The 20,728-nt window shown below is 42.5% G+C and overlaps 2 protein-coding genes across 6 annotated transcripts in view; one reads left to right on the top strand and one right to left on the bottom strand.

The window, feature by feature from the left end:
* ADCY5 (adenylate cyclase 5) overlaps positions 1–20,721 on the top strand; it is a 251,405-nt gene extending 230,684 nt beyond the window's left edge. Inside the window, exons 17-21 of one of the 5 annotated variants that reach the window (XM_051985420.1) lie at positions 2,093–2,225; positions 10,373–10,636; positions 13,176–13,380; positions 15,730–15,854; positions 17,554–20,721. In XM_051985420.1, the coding sequence (XP_051841380.1) occupies positions 2,093–2,225; positions 10,373–10,636; positions 13,176–13,380; positions 15,730–15,854; positions 17,554–17,682 (856 nt within the window). In that variant the 3' untranslated portion in view covers positions 17,683–20,721. Of the gene's footprint in view, positions 1–2,092; positions 2,226–4,230; positions 4,575–10,229; positions 11,044–13,175; positions 13,381–15,729; positions 15,855–17,553 lie in introns of those variants that run through there. The other 4 variants (XR_007951906.1, XM_051985421.1, XM_051985423.1 and 1 more) reach the window with 4 other exon arrangements.
* SEC22A (SEC22 homolog A, vesicle trafficking protein) overlaps positions 10,478–20,728 on the bottom strand; it is a 104,817-nt gene continuing 94,566 nt past the window's right edge. Inside the window, exons 8-9 of the mRNA XM_051985425.1 lie at positions 11,058–11,123; positions 10,478–10,574 (exon numbers count right to left, since the gene is read on the bottom strand). Of these exons, the coding sequence (XP_051841385.1) occupies positions 11,087–11,123 (37 nt within the window). The 3' untranslated portion in view covers positions 10,478–10,574; positions 11,058–11,086. The remainder of the gene's footprint in view (positions 10,575–11,057; positions 11,124–20,728) is intronic.

Below are 20,728 nucleotides of genomic sequence, written 5' to 3'. Positions count from 1 at the left end.
TCTATTGTCTTTTTATTATTATGGTCATAGTCAAAATCCACAGACAAGCCAGAAACCTCATTTTATTTAGTATAGGATCCTAGCTTCCTCCACATCCCCAGCCAGCCTTTATCTAGAACTATTCATAACCTTGGGGTAAAGTGGATAGAGTGCCAGGCTTGGAATTTGGAAAATTCACCTTCCTGAGTTCAAATCTAGCCTCCGACACCTACTCACTGTGTGACTCTGGCCAAATCACTTAACTCTGTGCCTCAGTTTCCTCATCTGTAAAAATGAGCTGGAGAAGAAAATGGCAAACCATGCCAGTATCTCTGCCAAATGGGATCATCAACAGTTAGACACCACTGAAAACAGCTGAACAACAACACTGACAACCTTGATGTGTGTCCCTTCTCTTTTCCTTCTAGGAAAATCATTTGATAGGGACACAAGAGAGGAAGGGAGGAAACAAGATTCAGCTCTTGGATAATTGAAAGTTGGCTGTACTAATACATTGTGTATTGCTCTAGAGCATTCATGACCTTTAATTGGTACCTGAGCACATACAGAGAGAAATAAGCGCATTACCTGCCAAGCACTTGTTGTTGTTGTTTGGAAGAACTTGGGTAAGTGACTTGTGCAGGCCAGGGTCACACCAGTAGTAAGTGTCTGAGGCCAGATTTGAACTCAGGTCCTGCTTACTCCAGGCCAGTATTCTATCCACTGTGGTACCCAGTCATTCCTGCCAAGTAAGTTTTTAAGTTCTTGAGGAATAAATAGAAGTGTTATAGAATCAGAAAACCTGCATTCTAGTCATAGCTTTGCTACCAGCTACCATATGATCCTGAGCAGGTGACATTCTTTCTGTGGTTTTGGTTTTCTTCTCTGAAAAGTGAAGGATTAGAATGGACAGTCTCTAAAGTTACTCGCAGCTCTAAAACTTCTGTGAAACAATGAAGCAGGGAGGTGCACTGAATCAAGGACTTAGAACTGGAAGGGTCTTTAAGGACCAGACCCCTTGTATTATAGGTGAGGAAACAGATTCAGAGAGAGTAAAGTATCCTGCCCAGGGTCACATGCATTCCTGTCTCAGAAGAGGCTAGCTTACTCTCTTTGGAATCAGAGGACTCTCTGCTACTGGGACACCGTGGACAAGTCAATTAAATTTCCTGGGCTTGTTTGGTCATCAGTAAAATGAGGGAGCTGGACTAGATGGTTTGGGAAGTTCCTTCCAGCCTTACCTAGACATGAAATCCTATAAAGAAGTTGAATTGAGGAGGTTTCCAATGCACAGAGAGAGAAGAGGGGAGGATGGGGAAGGAAAGGAAGGGGGAGAAAAGGAAGGAGAAAAAGAGAGAAAGACAGAAAAAGGGGAGAAAGGAGGAAAGGAAATGAAGGGGAAGGAGGGGAATAAAGAGAAGAGGAAGGATGGAAGGGGGTAGAAAGGAGGGAAGAGAAGGAGGGAAGAGAAGGAGGGAGAAAGACAAAGACAGAGACAGGAGACAGAGAGAGAGAGAAAAAGACAGAGATAGAAGGAGACATAGAGAGACAAAGACAAAGACAGAAGGAGACAGAGAGAGAGAGACAAGACAGATGGAGAGAATGAGAGAGAGAAAGAGAAAGAGAGAGAGAGAGGAGACAGAGACAGAGAGACACACAGAGAGACAGACAGAGACAGAAGGAGACAGAGAGAGACAAGACAGAGAGATGGAGAGAATCAGAGAGAAAGAGAGAGAGAAAGAGAAACAGAGAGAAAGGTAGGGGAAGGGAGGGAGGAGAATGAAGGAGAGAGGGAAAGAGAAGAAGGAGGGAATGTAAGGAGGGAGAATGAAAGAAAGAGAGGGAGACAGAAAGAGACAGCGACAGAGAAAGAAAGGAAAGAGTCTGACAAAAGCAGGAAGAGGAGAGATGAGGAAGAATGAGAGTACAGAGAGACAAAGATGGGGTAGGAGATTTAAGGGCTTGTTGAAATTATGTGAAAATTATCATATTGAAGGAGCAGCACAGAGTGAATTGACAGAACATATGGGATGGAGGGAACCAAAATCCACTGAATGCTATGTATATATGTATCCAAGGCAACTGACAAGCTCATATTTTTTTCTACCTACAGCCCTGAGCATGTGACGAAGGTAGCGCTAAAGATCATGACGCCCATCATTATCTCTGTCTTTGTGCTGGCTTTGTACCTTCATGCCCAGCAGGTGGAGTCCACAGCCCGGCTAGACTTCCTCTGGAAACTGCAGGTAGGTGGGGCTTATGGTCATTTCTGGTGCATTTGGGGAACCAGGAAAAAGCTTATTCAGCCCTAGAGCCATGTAGTTGGGGCACAGTGTGGACACGGCAGCCCTACATCCTTTGCTCCCAAGATAATTATTTGGGGCATGATGTAGATTGACGCCAATCAATCCCTACCCTAATTTACCAGGCTGCCAAATCGGTATAGAGGGCTGTCTCCCTGTTTCTCATGGACTTAAAGGAAGATTACTTATTGAACTCCCGGAATTTGATCTAGCCTGACCTATCAATCATCATCACTCTCTATAAGATTTACCTGCAGCTACTGAGGAAAGCAGAAATGGATGGAGAAAATAGAAAGGTGTAAGATACAATCTCAACCTTCATGACACTTACAGTCTAGATTCAAGAAGACAAAATGTCTCTGTGTAACCCACACCATTAGCATTTTTGGTTATGGAAAGGAGTTCAAAGGAAGAAGAGATTAGGGAAGACTTCAAGGAAGAGGAAGGATCTCATCTGAAGCTTAAAGGATAGATAGTATTTAGATGGGATGTAAAGCTGGAGAGAACAGCTAGGTAGCACAGTGGATAGAGCACCAAGCTTGGAGTCAGAAAAATGTATCTTCCTGACTTCACATCCAGCCTCAGACACTGCCTTGCTGTGTAACCCCACTTGCCTCAGTTTCCTCATCTGTAAAATAAGATGGAGAAGGAATTGGCAAACCACTCCAGTAACTTTGCCAAGAAAACCCAAATAGGGTCACAGAGGATAGGACACAGCTGAAAAACGAATGAATGATAACATGAAAGTCCAAGAAATATAGTTAAATCTGGCTGGAGTGAAGTGTTGATGTAGGAGGAGATAACACTAGACTGTGGAAGGCCTTGAATACCAGGCTGAGGGATCATAGAAGTTCCTAAGCAATGAAATGGCACATTCAGTATTGTGCATAAGGGAGTATTAGTTGGCCAGTGGTATGTAAGATGGATCAAAGAGGGAAATGCCTAGAAACACCCTGTAGGAGATTGCTATGTCGAATGCTAGACTTGGAGGAAGACCTAAGTTCAAATCTTGTATCTACATTTAATATGTGATTTGGGGCAAGTCATTTATTTTTCAGTTTTCTCATATGTAAAATAAGGGGGTTGGTCTTAATGAACTCTTGTCTCTTCCAATTCTTGATTCTTTAGTGCTGTAATAATAAGATCCTAGATTTAATTTTTAGTTAAGAATTACATGTACCCTGACAATAAGGTCAGAGCTACATTGGATAATTTCCTAGGGAACATTTCTTCAAACACTTAAAAGTGATACTCATGCACCTTTTTTTCCAGGGTGAATGATTGGGAGTCCTTTACTGTCTCCTTGTAGGTCTTGTCCTTAATTCCCCACATTTTGAAGTCTATTCCCAGGGCCATCCTCAGGCTATCCACAGGTATCTTTCTGTGTGAAGCCCAGAAGAGGCTCAAGCACTGTAATGGGTGTGTATAGCTGAGGCTAGAGCAGCGAGCACCCTCTTCTCCTTTTCCCCAATCCATAAGAGGTATGCTCTTCCTAGAGACAGCCCAAGCTGGGTTGCCTTTATACTAAACACTTCTGAAAATGAAGGAAAAAGCAGGAAGGAGAGAGATCTTAAAGAGACACCCCTAGCTACCACCCCACTCTTGAGGCATATTTATTTCACCTCTTCACAGGACAGTAAGCAAATAGAGACTGTCAGAACTGAGCAAAACCAGCCCTTCAGATTTTACTGAATGCAGTCTCTGACACCTGTCTCAACTACTCACCCCCCTGCCCTACTTCCTAACCCTTGTGGCCAGACTTCACCCTCAGCCAGGGTCTGGCATTGGCCCATGGTCAACTGTTATTCTTCCCCAGGTATAAAGTGTCTTGGGTTTTTTGGTAATTGTATTATATTTTTTCAAATACATGCAAATATAGTTTTCAACATTCATTTTTGCAAAAACCTTATGTTCTATTTTTTTCTTCCTCTCTCCTCCCTTCCCCAAGATAGCAAGCAATCTAATATAGGTTAAACAAGTGCAATTCTTCTAAATATATTTCCATATTCATCATGCTGCTCAAGAAAAATCAGATCGAAAGGGAAAAAGCACAAGAAAGAAAAACGATCAAACCTCAGAGCCATCAAGTCCTGTCCCCTTATTTTACTTTATAAGTGAGGAAACCAAGGTGCCGAATAAAGTTAAAGAAATTCATCCAAGTTCACAAACAGAGTTGTGCCTGAGGCAGAATCTGATGTGTTCTCTGACTCCACAATTATCCCCTTTAGCCCCTTTTGCTGTACCACACTACTCCTAGAATTCTTGATGTGCTGCGCCTGCCCTCATTCATGTGCATTCCCTTCCATAACTTATCCCATCCCAATAACTTTGAAGAAAAGAGCAATATGGGAATGGTCTTAGGTGACACAGGCAGGTGCTTAGCACTGCCTTGAATAATGTATGAAGAAGCAATCCCTAATTGTGGAAAAAAGGAGGTATAAATTTTGACAAGCAAGTGTAAGGGCTAAGCCTGAGCCAATACCAGGGTTTTCAATCCAACATGTTGAGACAGAAACACAAAACTATCTGTAGGAACACATGCCCCAAAGTTTCCATCTTGGATGGAGGATGCTTTCATCCTGTGTCCCATTTTGACTTATTGGCAAGATCAATAGCTTGGAGTTCACTGTGTTCCCCTTTTGACTCAGCCACACCAGTTCAGCTAATGAACTCGGTCATCCCTACTTACCAGCTGCATCACCTTGCCTAAGTTAATTAACCTCTCCAGATTTGTACATTGTGCCACTAATGATATTTCTCCTACAATAATAATATTTTGTCCCCGTTAAGCCAAATGGGACACTTAGAATCATACATCCTTATTGCCAATGAAGAATTCTGATACTTTATAATTTCGTCAAGAGGAAGAAGGATTGAACTGATTTACCTGTCAGGCCCCACTACATTATGATGTTTTACTTTTTAAAAACAACTCAATTAGTCACATTACTGTTTGGAAAATTGAGGCTATTTCTGTGGATTTGTTCTTTTTTTGGCCCTTTACAGCAAAACTGAGAGTGATGGGTGGGTGCTTCTGAGGCAGATTTTGGCCTCCCTAACAATCTGAGCTGTCTGAAAGTAGAATGCACTGCCTTGGGAGACAGTAAGTGAAGTTTAGATGATCATTTATCAGAATGTTGGAAAAGCAGCTACTGTTCCTGATACGGATTGGAGTGGTTGACATGTGAGGTCTCTTTCAACTCTGATTCTCTAGTTCTGTGACTGTCATTTGAGCCACCAGGGCACAGTATTCTATGAGAACCTCAGTCATCCAGCATATAAAGATATGACAGTTAATGTCACATTGAAAATCAGGTCAACAACCTGCCAAAGGAATTTATCAAGCACCAGGTGTTGTGCTAAATGCTAAGAATATAAAAAACAGCAAGAGGCAGTCTTGCTTTCAAGAAGCTCGCAATCAAATGGAAGAGACAACATAAAATAGCTATGTATAAACAAGACACATACAGGGTAAATTGTAGATAATCTCAGAAGGCAGGTATTAAAACTAAAGAAGAATAAGAAAGGTTTCTTGCAGAAGATGGGATTTTAGCTGAGCCCTGAAGGAAGTTAGGGAAACCCAGAGACAGAGATAAAGAGGGAGATTATTCTAGACATAGGAGATAGACAGTGAAAAACGCCCAGACTCAGAAGGAACCTTCTTTGTACATGGAAGAGCAAGGAAGTTGGTATCATGGATTACACAACTCATGTAAATGTAACACTACTTGAAAGAGAGGATAGGCCTGATTATGAAGAGACTTAAAAGTCTTAAATATGCTTTTATATTTGATGTTGGAAGTGATAGGGATTTATTCAATAGAGGAGGTAATATGGTCAAACCTATCCATTAGGAAGATCAATTTGATAGCTCAGTGGAGGATGAAATAGAGGAGAAACTTAAGGCAGGAAGACCAACCAGCAAGTTATTGCAATAAACCGGGTGTGAGGTGATGTTTGGAGAGAAATGGGCCTTTACAAAAGATGTTATGAAGATAGAAATAATAGTGAGAGAGTAGAGTTGAAGATGACATCTAGGTAGTGAGCCTAGGTGACTGGAAGGGTTCTATGACCTTCAACAGCAAAAAGAAAGTTAGAAAGAGGAGAAGGTAGGAGTGGGGGAAAACAGAAAATAATGAATTCAATTTTGCTTATGTTGAGTTTAAGATGTCTTATGGAATATCCAGTTGGAGATTTCTAATAGAGAGATGGAAATGTGAAATTGGAGGTCGTGAGAGGTTAGGACTAGACAAACAGATATGAGAATCGTGTGTATGTGTGAAAGAGAGAGAGAGAGAGAGAGAGAGAGAGAGAGAGAGAGAGAGACAAACACTAGATCAATGGGAGAGATAGGGCTGTGTCTATAGGCAAGCAGCCAATGGAAAGTGAGAATAAGAGAAGAGGAAAACTGATGGCAAAGATGAGATGGGATGGAGTCACTTCTGCTTTGTCTTGGCCAGGAGGGCTACTTTTTCATGTGAGACGGGGTGAAGGAGAACATAGTGGTGGAAAACATTGGAATAATGAGTGAGATGAGGAAGAGAGAAGAGGGAGCTCTAACAGAATGGACTCAGTTTTTTCCTAGTGAAATGAGAGGCAGAGTTCTCAACTGAGAGGTGATGAATGGAAGGATGAAAAGGTTTAGAAATACCATCATGATGCGTAGAAAGTGAATCAATTAGGATAATATAAAAGTATTTCCTTGCCATGTTGTGTCTCCCATTGAGATTATATAATTAATTTGTAGTGACCCCAGTCAGTGTTCAAAGAACTTGGGTTATAGGTAGATGACTCTCATTATAAACATAAGAGATTCAGGAATATGGGAATAAAAGACACTGAGCCAAGGAGTGGCCAAAGGATTCAGTCCATCTCCCATGCCTCTTAATACCTTCTCATGTACAGAGCTCTGCTGCCACTGAGAGAAGGCAGAAAAACACAGGAAACATGCCCCTTACCCTCAGTACATTCCCAGTTTTGTAAAGGAAATAAGTGTTTTTTTTTTTTTTTCCCACAGTTGCTACTCATATTTATAAAGTATTTTTGGACATATACTATGTGTATAGCACTCTTCCAGATATTAGGCAGAGAGATAGACAGACAGATGCTGAATGCTATAGAAGGATGAAAAGAAGAAAAATCATGTGGGCTTGCAGAACTTTGAAAAGACTTCAGTAGAGGAGGTGGGACTTAAGGTAAGGAAGGACAGGAAACAAGATATATTTATGTTTGGCAGGGAAAAGAAGGGTTATTCCCAAGAACAGAGACATCCAGGTAGGAATAAGAATGACAGTGGAGTGAGAGGAGTATTGAAGAAACCAATTCATTTGGTATTTAAGGTGGCAGGAGCTAAGATTATTATATAAGACGGGGCAAGTTTATGAAAGGTCCAGAATGGAAAACAGAAATTTTGGCTCAGTTCTCTAAGCCGAATAGATTTTAAGCAGAAAAGCAATATAATAAAGCAGTTCTTTAGAAAGACTGATCCTGGCAATGTAGTATAAGATAGATCAGAGAGGAGGAAAATGAAGCAGCTGTTATATTAACCTGGACACAAGTGCTAAATGACTGGAACAGAGTAGTTGCAATGGAAGAGAAGAGGAAAAAATAAATCTGAGCAACAAAGCAAATGACTGGTCAGTGGGACTTTACTGACTGATATGATATTGACGTGTCAGTACTTCAAAGGAATGTGATTTTGGTACTTCCTTCAATGATGTTGATTATAACCCTTCTCTACCTTATTAGATGGTCTTTCTGAATTACTCTGGCTTTAAAATATATATAATTGCTTACAGCCAACTTCTTGTGATGAACCTCTCCAGACTTAAGTTACAGAGGCTCCTCAGTAGAAACATAATCCATCATTGGAGCCTTACTTTTGTACCCTTTTCAGCATATTAAGACCTGTCAGCAGTAGAATAGCTCTCAAGAATGCAGAAGCATCAATACATCACCATGGGGCATTGTAGTAGCAAGTCAATAGAGGTACTGATAAGATATTTGAATTTAAATAAACGTTTTGTACTCTTAAGCAAAAATAAGGGAGTTCAGGCTAAAAAGGAGGCTATGGGATAGATTAAAAGTTCTATTTTGTACTTCTTGAGTTGGAACCATTGAGTCCAATAAACAGATAGTGAACTTCCAGTGATTGATGTCCATTGACGCAGATATAATGGCTGAAGTTTTAAGAAGGGATGGACTCTCTAAAGAAGAGAACGTAGAGGAAGAAGAGTATAGTGTCATGGACAGACCCCAGGGTTAAGCTGTAAGCTAAAGAAGGAAGCAGGAAATGGTAGACTAGCAAAAAAGTCTCTGTCCTCAAGGAGATTCCATTCTAAAGGGGGGTTCCTATCCTTGATACTTCTATTCAGGGAAACCCAACCCGTTCAGGCAAAAAAAGATTGGGAAGGATGAAGTCAGAGAAACCAGTCATTCTGTAAATAAGCTGGCCGTGGTGAAGTGATTAGAATCCAAATTAAGGTCTTGACTATAGGACTGAAGAAAAACACTATTGAGAGCAAGATAGGATGACTGAACCACTTGTACTATTACTTGATCCGGGGCATCACTTCACCTCACTGGCCCTTTGTCCTTCCCTGAAGAAAAGAGAACACCAAGGCATCTCTAAGGTTCCTTCCAGCTCGAACATTCCAGGACTGTTTGCCTGTTCAACTCTCATCTGGCCTTTTCTTGGCAAAGATCCTGGAGTGGCTTGCTATTTCCTTCTCCAGCTCATTTCAGAGATTCCCACGACTAGGAAGTATCTGAGGCTGGATTTGAACTCGGGTCTTCCTGACTCCAGGCCCAGTGTAGACAAAGGCTGGAGGAGGACCCAGTGGCCGCCGGATCAGGCTGCCCGGGAGAGGGGTTTCTGGGAAGGGGAAGGGCCTGAGGCTGGTAGAAAGGAACGTGAGTGACTGCCGTGGGGCTGTACGTGGAGGGCGCAAGGCCGCAGTAGTTACGAAGTTCTTGTGCCACACGGCCGAGTCACTTGTCAGGCCAGGCTGGCCCAAGGTCATAGCTCAGGGCAGCCACAGAGTTTTGAGGCATTTTTTCCCAGACAAATTAATTAACATCTGTCAGGCACCACCGAGCGTGCTGTGGGGTCTCGTGAGGGACACAGGAACAAACGAGAGGCGGATCCCTTTCCCGGCAGTGTCCTCGCCCCCCTTTCTCCTGCCCACCCTTTCAAGCCCTCCCCAATCACTACCGCCTCCCCGAGGTTCTGCCTCACTCCCCACCCCCAGAGACAACCTTTCCCCCTTGGACTCACGATTTGTTTTGTGACACTGTGATAGACTTACAGGCGGTACTAAATGAGACAGTATTCATAAGGCACTTAGCCCAAAGCCTGGCCCAAAGTAGGGGGCTCCATGAATGCTCGTTCCTTCCCCCAAATATCATGTATGTGGCTATCTTTGCTGGTGAGTTATCCAAGTCTGTATCACCCCCCCCCCCCCCCCGGGACCCTAGCACAGGGCTCTGCCCTCAGGAGGTGGTGGGACTTTCAGCCATGTCGGACTCTTCATGACCCCTTTTGGAGTTTTTGAGAGCGGTTTTGCCATTTCCTTCTCCGGTTCATTCTACAGATGAGGAAATTGAGGCAGACAGGTTAAATGACTTGCCCAGGATCACAGTGCTCGGAAGTGTCTGAGGCCAGATTTGAACTCGGGAAGGTGAGCCTTCCTGACGCCAGGCCTGGTGTGTACCAGCTAGATGCCGACACACAATAGATACATGTTTATTGAATGAATGAACCTACTTCAGTCACCTTCCATTCTTAGATCTCTCTTTACTTTTCCCCATTGTAATTAGAAGGCTGGATCCATTTCTTTTCCCACTTTTCTTTCTTCCACTTTTTTCCTTCTTCCTTCCCTCCTTATATTCTACCTTCCTTTTCCTTGCTCACTCTGTCCCTCTGCCCTCTCTTCTCCTAAATGCCAGCCTTTTCTTCTGCCCTTCCATGACCTTTTCTCCTTGCTCTCCCCTTTCCTCTTTTTCCTTTCTTATTCTCTTCTTCCTTTCCCCTCCCCTCACTCCTTCTCTCCCTCCACAGCCCCTCTCTTACCTGCTCCCTCTCCCTCCAGGCCACAGAGGAGAAGGAGGAGATGGAGGAGCTCCAGGCCTACAACCGCAGGCTGCTCCACAACATCCTGCCCAAGGACGTGGCGGCCCACTTCCTGGCTCGGGAACGGCGCAACGACGAGCTCTACTACCAGTCCTGTGAATGCGTGGCCGTCATGTTCGCCTCTATTTCCAACTTCTCCGAGTTCTACGTGGAGCTGGAGGCTAACAACGAGGGGGTGGAGTGTCTCCGACTGCTCAATGAGATCATCGCTGACTTTGATGAGGTGCTGGGGCTGCAGGGAACCTTTGGGCTGGCAAGGACCCCCGGGGATCATCTGTTTCAGATCCCACCATTGGAGAGGACCGTTCAACTCTAAACTCTCAGTCAGTGGAGCATGTTTTAAATTTAAAGACAGGCCCCCTCTCTTCCCTAGCCAGAGTAAGAGGAGTCATGACCTTTCTAAGCTACTAGTTTTCTGGCAGAATGGCGAGTACTATTTCTTCACTTTCAGGTCTTAGAGGAGCTGGATAAAACTGAATCAACAGGACGAGCAGATAATGTGGGGTGGGCCTTTTGAGGGACATGGAGAGTAAAATCTTCCTTCCTCCCCCACTCCCCAAACATACATACTGGAGCACCCCACAGAAACCTAGCCGATCCAAGAGATGCAGCAGATGTAGGCATTTTTATTCCTGAATATTTACCATGAGGAATGTTTCCAGGCTGGCAACACTCAACCACCAGATTCCTTCAAGGATGGGACTTGGAGGCTGGGGGCAAAACAAAACAAAACTTTGAATATCTGAGCCGAGTTCTGGCTGTGTGTTCTAGGTCTGTCCTGAGTGCCAGAGGGACATGCAAAGGAAGAAAGATACCCCTCACCTTTAAGCGAACTCCAGTCTAGTGGAGAAGTAGTATACAGATATCAAATTAAGGACAAGAGGGATAAAAGCAAGAACACAAGGAATTACAGTTTAGCTAAAACATGTAGCACAAGTAGGCATATAGGGTTGGAGTGAACAGGAGCAAATAAAACAGGGAAAAATGATTTGGGGAGTTAGGGGGTAAACCTTCCTGAAAGCAGTAATCAATGAGGAGGAAGATCGGGAAGGAAATTAGGGAAAGAGTTTGATTGTGTGGAGCCAAGAGCAATGGCATGTAGGAAGCCTGGGAGATGAGAAAAGAAGTCTTAAGGGGCCTTGTTAGCTCTGTTCAAGGATTTAAGACTGTCACATGGAAGAAAAATTATACTTGTTCTGCTTGGTCCCAGAGGAGAGAAATAGGAATACCACAAAGAAAACTTGCAGAAGCAGTTCTCAGCTCAATTTAAGAAAAAACTTCCTAACAATTAAAATTGGAGTAGGCTGATTCAGGAGGGCAGTGGATGATAAAGCAGAGACTGGACAACCACTTGGCAATGTCCTGGAAGAGATTCATGGTTAGGTATAGGTTGGGCTACTAGTTCCCTAATTTTTTGGGCTACTAGTTCCCTAATTTTTTTTAACAATAAAAATTGTGTTGTGAACCACCAGGAGGGATTTGTACATTTACAAAATACATTTGTACCCTCGGTTCTTATACCCTAAGAACTTAAATCCTTCTTAAGACACCATGAAAGAATTTTGAGCATAAAACTCCTGGACCATAATTGAGAGCACCCCAATGGGAACCAACTGGGCTAGAAAACCTCTGAGATTCTCACATTTATATAATGTTTTATATGGTATACAAAGCGCTTTCTCTACCCAACCCCACAAGTTTTATTAATCTCTATTTTATAGATGGGAAAAAGGAAGTTCAGGGTGGCAAAATGACATTTCTTTTTTTTTAATAGCTTTTTATTTACAAGGTATATGCATGGGTAATTTTACAGCATTGACAATTGCCAAACCTTTTGTTCCAATTTTTCCCCTCTTCCCCCTACCCCCTCTCCTAGATGGCAGAATGACCAGTAGATGTTAAATATATTAAAGTATACACGTAAACATTGTATGTATGTATGTATGTAAACATATAACACAATAAGTATACATGACCAAACCGTTATTTTGCTATACAAAAAGAATCAGATTCTGAAATATTGTACAATTAGCCTGTGAAGGAAATCCAAAATGCAGGCAGGCAAAAATATAGGGATTGGGAACTCAATGTAATGGTTCATAGTCATCTCCCAGAGTTCTTTCGCTGGGTGTAGCTGGTTCAGTTCATTACTGCTCTATTGGAACTGATTTGGTCCATCTCATTGCTGAAGAGGGCCAGGTCCATCAGAATTGATCATCATATAATATTGTAAAATGACTTATTTCAATGGAAACACAGGCAGCAAGTGATGATATAAAACCTTGGCCTGACATTTGATATTTCATCAATTAACTAGAAGTGAGTGAATTATGGGGGTGCAGGGTATGGTGAAGTGTCCTTGACTGGAATGGAGCTTGTGAGCTTTTGAATGAGGGGAGATATATGTGGATAGTAAGGCAGAAGAACCTTAAGTTTTAATAAAATTTTAAATATGATAGTTTGGGAGCCATTTGTGGCTTTTTTGGGCAGAAAAGAAATTTGGAATAATTGGAACAGGTGTTTCTTACTAGTATATACAGAGGAGACAGAGATTCTTATTGTATATCTAGCACTATGTCAGGCACTGTGAGGAAAAAAAAAGAATTATAAGACATGGATTCTTGGCTCTTATTTGGGAGATAAGACATAGGAGTAAATCCTAAGACCTTGCCTTTACACCTTCAGTTTCTATTTTCTCTTTTTTGTTGTTTGTATGATCCCTGGGTCCCGGGGACTCAAGTTTTTTTTCTCTCACTGCCTAGATCATCAGTGAAGATCAGTTTCGGCAGCTGGAGAAGATCAAAACCATTGGCAGCACCTACATGGCAGCCTCTGGCCTCAATGATTCCACCTATGACAAAACAGGGAAGACGCATATCAAGGCCCTGGCGGACTTTGCCATGAAGCTAATGGACCAAATGAAATACATCAATGAGCACTCCTTCAACAACTTCCAAATGAAGATAGGTGAGGGAGGGAACTGATGTGCCTGGCAGCCTAGTCCTGGGGAGGGAGCTATGGGACTGTCCCTTCTGGACTGCCATTTCCTTTCTGCCTCAATTTAAGTTACATATAACTCCCTCTCCATTGTCTTGGAGCCTCTGAATACACTAGAGGATTATCTAGCCAGCCAATCAGCTCTTAAGGTACCTTGCTTGCCTTTGGTGAACTTTCTATGTGACACAGATGGTACAATATATTCAGAAGGAGTCAAAAGACGCCTACTTAAAATGCTTCATGGAGATGAGACTTGAACTTGATGCTGAAGGATGGTAAGAAGTATCATTGATGACATAGTAGAGAGATCTGAGTAGAACAGAAGACTTGGAAGGACTAGATCAGTACAATCATAGAGAGCCTCAGCTTTTTACTGAGAAGTTAAGATTTTGTATAGAGAGCACTTAGACAAGGATGAGCAGGAAGAACAGGTAAATATTTTGAGTAGAGGAGTGAGATGTTGAGAGCAGTTTTTAGAGTATCCCTGAAGCCTTGAATGGGAAGAGACTAAAACAAGAAGGCCAGTTAGGAGACTTCAGTAGAATTCTTGAAAGAAGGCAGTATATAGAAAGAAGACTGGATGTAAAGTTAGAAGAGCTGTATTTCATTCTTAGCAATGTAACTTTTGTCCATTCACTTATAAATTGAGAGGATTAGATTCGGTCAGTCAGCATGCCATTTTAAGAACTTACCATGTACTTAGACATATCATTAGGCCCCTGGAGATAATAAGACAAAAGTGGAACTTTTGTTCCTTCCAGGTCTTTCCAGGCCTAAGTCCTGTGATCTGATGAACTAAGCAAGAGTAGACTAGGAAAGACAGATATGAGAGGTCTTCCAAAAGAAGAAACAGTTGAATTGAGAATCAGTTGGATGAATATAGAAGGAAAGGGAAATATCACAACTGGGTATCACAAATGGATGATCCAAAATCACATCAAATTTATCAGGTCCAAGAGGTTCCTGTAGATAATTGGGAATTTGAACCTGTAATTTGGGTGAGGGGTAAAGGTGGAGCGGGAAGGTGGCATAGTGGATAGAACACCAGGCCTAAAGTCAGGAAAACCTGAGTTCAAATCTGTTCTCAGACACTTACTAGCCATGTGACCCTGGGTGGTTGCTTCATCCTCAGTTTCTCATCTGTAAAATAAGCTGGAGAAGGAAATGGCAAACTACTCCAGTATCTTTGCCAAGAAAACTCCAATGGGGTCATGAAGAGTCAGCCATGGCTGAAACAACTAAGCAACAAGGAGAAAAGATGGAAGAGATATAAAGGTCCACCTGTGGAATGCTGAGAGTTGGGAAAGAATACAAAAAGAAAAGTAGAAGACAGAGGGCTAAGCTTTGAGGTTTCTCACAGGTAGAACAAAGGAAAAGGAGTCAGGGAAAACAATCCAGGAGGCAAAAAAAAAAAAAAAAAAAAAAAAAAAAAAAAAGCTGAGAGGTAATGGCAAAAAAACTCAGAAAGAAAAGAAAGAATTGACTAATAGAATCAGATGTTTTAGAGAAATCAAGGAAGTGAGGGTCAAGGGAGACATGAATTCTAGATTAAGAGCTGGAAGGGACCCTAGGGAACATCTGGTCTGGCATCCCATTTTACAGTTGAGGAAACTGAGGCCCAGATTCAGTGATCTAGACGAAGTCATACAGAGAGTGTAGGCAGCATGAAGGGAGTCTGAGAGATCTGGCTTTGGGGCCAGGAAGATCTGGATGAGTATCCTGCTTTGGACATACCTTAGCTGCATGTCCTTGGGCAAGCATGTCTGAATGCTCAGAGCAACCCTCTAGGACTGTGTATTGCAAAAAAAGATATTAACCTGCTTTATACAGAACTTCTCATTTGGAAGTTGGCTATCCCAATGAAATCACAGATTTAGTCCAATTCCCTATCACACACAGATCTGGGATTAAATCTGTTTTTCTGATTCCGAGTTCACTGATGTGGAGTACAGGTAAAATCAAGAAGTGTGTTAAGTGTGTGGAGAAGAAATGGAAGCTGCATTTTGTAAAGCCCTTATTGGAGAAATTTGACAGTGAAGAAGAGAAAAAAAGCGGAGAGAGAAATTGGGTCTAGCAAACTTTTTTTCTCTTTTTCCTTTCAAGATGGTACAGACCTAAGTGGTTTTTTGACATTAAGATGAAAGGAGAGAATGAAGGGAGAGAGACTTAATAACATGAGGCAAGGATGATTGAGAAAGGGCCCTCAGGACTTAGAAATGGATTTGAGACAGAAGTGGGGAAGTCTGTCTCCCTCCCCCACCAATAGCATCATCTGAGCAAGAGGTTGATGCTTTTTTCTTCCTACCCGTTCTACTATAGGGCTCAACATTGGCCCCGTGGTGGCTGGGGTGATTGGAGCTCGCAAGCCTCAATATGACATCTGGGGCAACACAGTGAATGTGGCCAGCCGCATGGACAGCACTGGCGTGCCGGACCGCATCCAGGTAAGCGGCATCTCATTCATCCCCGTGTCTCTGGCCCCCACAGATGAAGTTCTCTCCTATGCTGAGACATCTCCATGGGTGGGGATCTCAGAACTTTCACTATGGGGTTAAATTTGAAGATTAGGGATTGATTGACCCTGACAGCTTGATTTAAATTTTAGGAAACAATTTTTGTAAAAACTTATCAATCTTACAGTAGGAGATGGTAAGAGAGTACTGATATTAACTAACAGACTAATTATCCATAATCCTAAATTGATCCATAATCCTTCCTGGATGTAGAGCCATCTATACAGTACTGTGAGAAATAGAGGAGGATAAAAAATATGTCTCGCATGACTTAACTAGTAATTGATATATATTGCTTGCCTTTTCAATGGTAGGAGAGGAGCAAGAGGAAAGGAGAGAATTTGGAACTCAAAATAAAAAAAAAGAAAAATGTTAAAAATTACTAAAAAGAGGAGGAACTCAAAATTTTTTTAAAAGAAGAAAAATGTTAAAAATTACTAAAAAGAGAGAGGCAGTCCCATTGGGTAAAGAGATTGAGGAGGGAGCTTCCAAAGTAATGGAGGAAACGGGTCAGTCCCTTCAGGGACATAAACAGAGGAAAAAGCTATGTGAAAGAGAAAGAGAGGTTAGCTGACAGAGCCATACAAGATTCACATGCAATGTCCAGTTAAAAGTAAGCTTTGATTCTACCAGATTATTTTAGAGGAAACAGTCTAGCTAATTAAAAACTTTCCTGCTGGGAATGCTCTGCCATCTCCTCTATACACAAATAAATATGCCTAGAGAGATTTTTCCATTCTCCATTCATCAAGGTCAAGAGCTTGTAAACCTTTCCTTCTTGTCACCCAGCTCATACCTCAGCAATAATGCCCCATAGGATCTCAAATTTTGGTGCTCTGTTAGATACACTTTGGCACAATAGAATACTATTCACTGTTCTGAGTTCGCAGGTCTCCTGGATTTGTCTAGTGTGTCACTAGCTAGTTGTAAGTCACTTAACCTCTGCAAAATTTAGGCAAAGAACTAGATCTCTGGTGACCCTTCCCCAGCCCAAGATTTAAGAACTAACACTAATTTTATTCCATGGACTACAAACAGAGACATACAAAACCATGAAGCAGATTACTATCATAAGCCATCAGAGCCCTTGAAGCACAGACTTAGTTTTGCCAAAGATCATTCAGTTCTCTCCTTCACTTCCCAGGAGAGAAACAAGACTAGAAATTTCAAGTCTCAGGTAGGGATGATTTTGGAAGGGCCACATATAACTTCTCATCAAAGCCCCGAAGAACGCAACTCTTAGCAGAACTGATTAATTGCAACAAAATACTGCCAACATACACAATTTTCCAAATAATGAATTAACTGGGCAACTGAGAATCTCCTTCTCAACAATGCTCAGACAAGTTTTTGGTGTTGAGCTGGGCAGGGATCCCAAGTATGATTCTTTTGAGCCGCTTTACTGTTTGGACCCCCTTCAAGCTGTTAGCAATAGATGAATGCCTTGGGTTCTGTTCCTCAGCACTTTTCTATCCTTCTTGTGATATAGACCAAGCATCTGGGTCAAGATACAATGTGAAGAAATAGCAAGGCCTCTGGAATCTGTGACACCAATGTGGCTTCCCAGGTATATCTCCTCCACATCTCTTCTTCCATCTCATTTCATCATTGTGCCTTTTTATTTCCCCAGGTGACCACAGACATGTACCAGGTGCTGGCCGCCAACACATACCAGCTGGAATGCCGGGGTGTCGTCAAGGTGAAAGGCAAAGGAGAGATGATGACCTACTTCCTCAATGGAGGACCTCCACCCAGTTAGCAGCAGGCAGGGTGGGCAAAGATGTACCAGGCAGACCGGCTTTTGGAGAATTGGAAAATGACTTCTTTTGTGCCAGGCAAGGTGGGCAGGCCTAGTTCTAGTGCCCACAGGGTATCCTGGTGTATTTTTCCACAGTGACTCCAAAACCAGCTTTCTCCTCTCCTTGGGGGCAGGAGCCCCGGAAGGACCCTGGGGGAGCCAACTTCCCTGAGAGCACTAAGTTGACCAAAGATGTATCTGGCTCTGTATGTCAGCTAGGAGAAGACCTGAATCATTTGAGTTTTCTAACTGACGGCAGCGTCAGTTCCACAGGGTGGCAAAGAGCTTAGTATTTATTGGTGTAGTGCAACCTGACACGCTCATGGAAGAGGCAGGTGCTGCCTGGGGAAGACTTCATACCCCCAGGAGTAAGGACCTGGGGCGCCAGCCAGGGAAAGCTCGGGGATCCCCACAGATGCTGCTTTTCTGTGCAAGCTTTTTAAAACTCAGATGGTGGCCTGGCCTTCATTCCACTGAGGCCTTCTGGCATTGCTGGCCGGGCACTGTCACAGGAAGAACTTCTAGCCATATTAAGTGTGCCCTCCTCCGTTCTCCCCAACCCCCTTTATGGGCAGGCAGTAAACCTAGGCTAAAGAAGACTCTTTCCAAGGTGGGGAGGGGAAGGGAAAGGGTAGCAGGAAAGCTCCCATGGCTCTGAGAAAAGCAAATATTTATTAAACAAAACAAAAACAGTTCTCCGTGCCCTTCTTTAGCACGTGCTAGTTTGCCGCGTTCGAGAGATACAAGTAAACCAACACTTCAGGCCAGGGTGCTGGGGTTTGGGGAAGGGAGGGATCCTAGCCCTGAGATTTGTCATTTTTTGTATCTTTTATTTTGTAATATTGAAAACTTGGAGATCTAACAGAGATACCAAATTCTATATTTTGTAAATTCTCTATATCAGAAAGCAGCTGTGTGCAGCAGGGTGTTGTTGCTGGTGTGTACGGCTTGTCTGTTTGTACGTATGTATATAAGCTATGGAGCCAGGCCCACCCTGTGCTGCCCTCTCATTTCCCATGTGGCAGTTTTTAGTCATACAGGGTACAATCAGCAGTGGGTTTATCTGCTTCTGGGACCTCAGGGTAAATTAGGTACTGTACCTTCCCAGTGGGAGTACACCCCCTCTACACACCCACCCCTTCCTTCCCCTACCGAAGAATATAAATGGTAAGTGAGGACCCAAACCACCAGAAGGTGGCTTTTCAGAGCTGAAGGGGTTTGTGGAGAATCCTTATCCTCTCTATAAACAGCACTGCTGTCCCAGTGGCCTCACCATCCAACATGTTTTCATCTAAAAAGGTTTTATTTGGCTGTACTAGAACCATCTTTGAGCCTGACTGAGAATACCCTTATCCTAAGAGGGCTTGAAAATGGGATAAGTGCCATTTACTGGTTTCAATTTTATTTCTGTGAAGAGTCTTGGACTAGCTCACTCCTTTTTCCCCCTTAAAAACAAAACAAAACAAAACAAACCCAACAACTGACAATTCCTTTATTTGTCCAAGTTGGTTCAGGAGCAGGTGGATTTCCCTAGAGGATCCTTACTCCACACTTGGAGCAGTGAACCTCCAAGTGTGTGTCAAGTCCTTGTCTCTATGCTCCAGAGCAATGCCTGGGCGTCACCCTTTCCCCCTTGCCTCTAGTGGTCTGAACTATGACAATAGAACATAAGAGTCCTTGAAGGAAACAACCATTTGTTTTGCATTGTGGCTTTTTTGTTGTTGTTGTTTTTGGTTTTGGTTTGGATTTTTAGGGGGGTTTTTTTGGTCTTTGTATTCCCAGCTTGTAGATGTAATAGCTGCTTAATATGTTGGTGGAATTGAATTGAAAATAAACCCTTGAGGTTTTGGGTTTTTTTAAAAACAACATAAAGAACTCTGGTTTTGTTTGGGTTTTGGGTTGTTTTGTTTTGTTTTTGTTTAGCTTTTTTTTTTCAATCTGTGGTGTGAAGGGAGAATTTTAATAACTAGTTAGGCTGTGCAGTGAAGAGATACTCAAACCAAATCCAATGTCTGGGGGCGGATCCATATCTTCACTCTTCTCAGGGTAGAATCACTCTCTGGGGTTCTCATGGAAAACCAAAATTGGGGCCTGTTTCACTGTGTTCAATAATGAAAATTATCATGAGCACAAAAACTTGTTTTCCTCTCACTGAGGTATCCTAGGTTGTGCTTACGTGCACATAGAGACACACAGATACATACACACCCCCTACACAATGCCATTTAATCTTACTCTTTGATTTCCAACTCTCCTGACCAACACTCTCCACTATGACCACCTGACTGCGATATGCCATTTCCCCCACCCTCAGTTAGGGCACATCTCTGAGGAGCAAAGTGTATAAACTGTAAAACTGCCAAGTCTGCCTTTGTATTATATTTCTGCTGTTACATCCTTTAAGTTTTATGAAGCACCTGTGTTTCCCACTGTATTCTATTGGCTTTCTTTTATATCCATGGTTGTTTTGGTTTCTGTTTTAAGGTTTGCTTCCAACTTGAGTAAAAGTATGTACTCAATCTTCCCGTGTCACCGTGCTCCCTCTTTACTACTGGCCTTTGTTAGAAACATCTTCAACCTTCTTGAGAGGTCCTCTCCCACCTTACCCTTGTCATTTTTCTCAGTCTCTTCCCCTTTGTCCTAAATTTATCTCCCTTTTTTTGTCTCTCCAGTTATGCTCTCTATGCCTCAGTTTTGCCACCTGTAAAGTGAGGGGAAAGAATAAGTTGATCCACAATTATGGTCTCTTCCAGACCTAGAACCTATAAAACGTCTCTCCCTGCCTGAATGTATATCCTTTCTACCCCTTTCCCACCCGAAACTGTGACTGTTGATGATGTGTAGAGCTTAAGCATCATTTTTCTCTAAGGGGTGTGCACTCTGTTTATTCCTGATCTTGCAAAAACAAACAAACAAAAGAACCGGAGATGATTATGATTTCCCATGGAAATTGAAACAGTCTATTTAAATAATTTAACTATTAAACACTTTCACTGGTAATGTGTCC

This window comes from Antechinus flavipes, chromosome 3 (genome assembly GCF_016432865.1).
Source record: "Antechinus flavipes isolate AdamAnt ecotype Samford, QLD, Australia chromosome 3, AdamAnt_v2, whole genome shotgun sequence".
NCBI classification, from domain to species: domain Eukaryota; kingdom Metazoa; phylum Chordata; class Mammalia; order Dasyuromorphia; family Dasyuridae; genus Antechinus; species Antechinus flavipes.
Note: the sequence above shows the minus strand (reverse complement) of the source record. Positions and strands in the feature narration are given on the sequence as shown.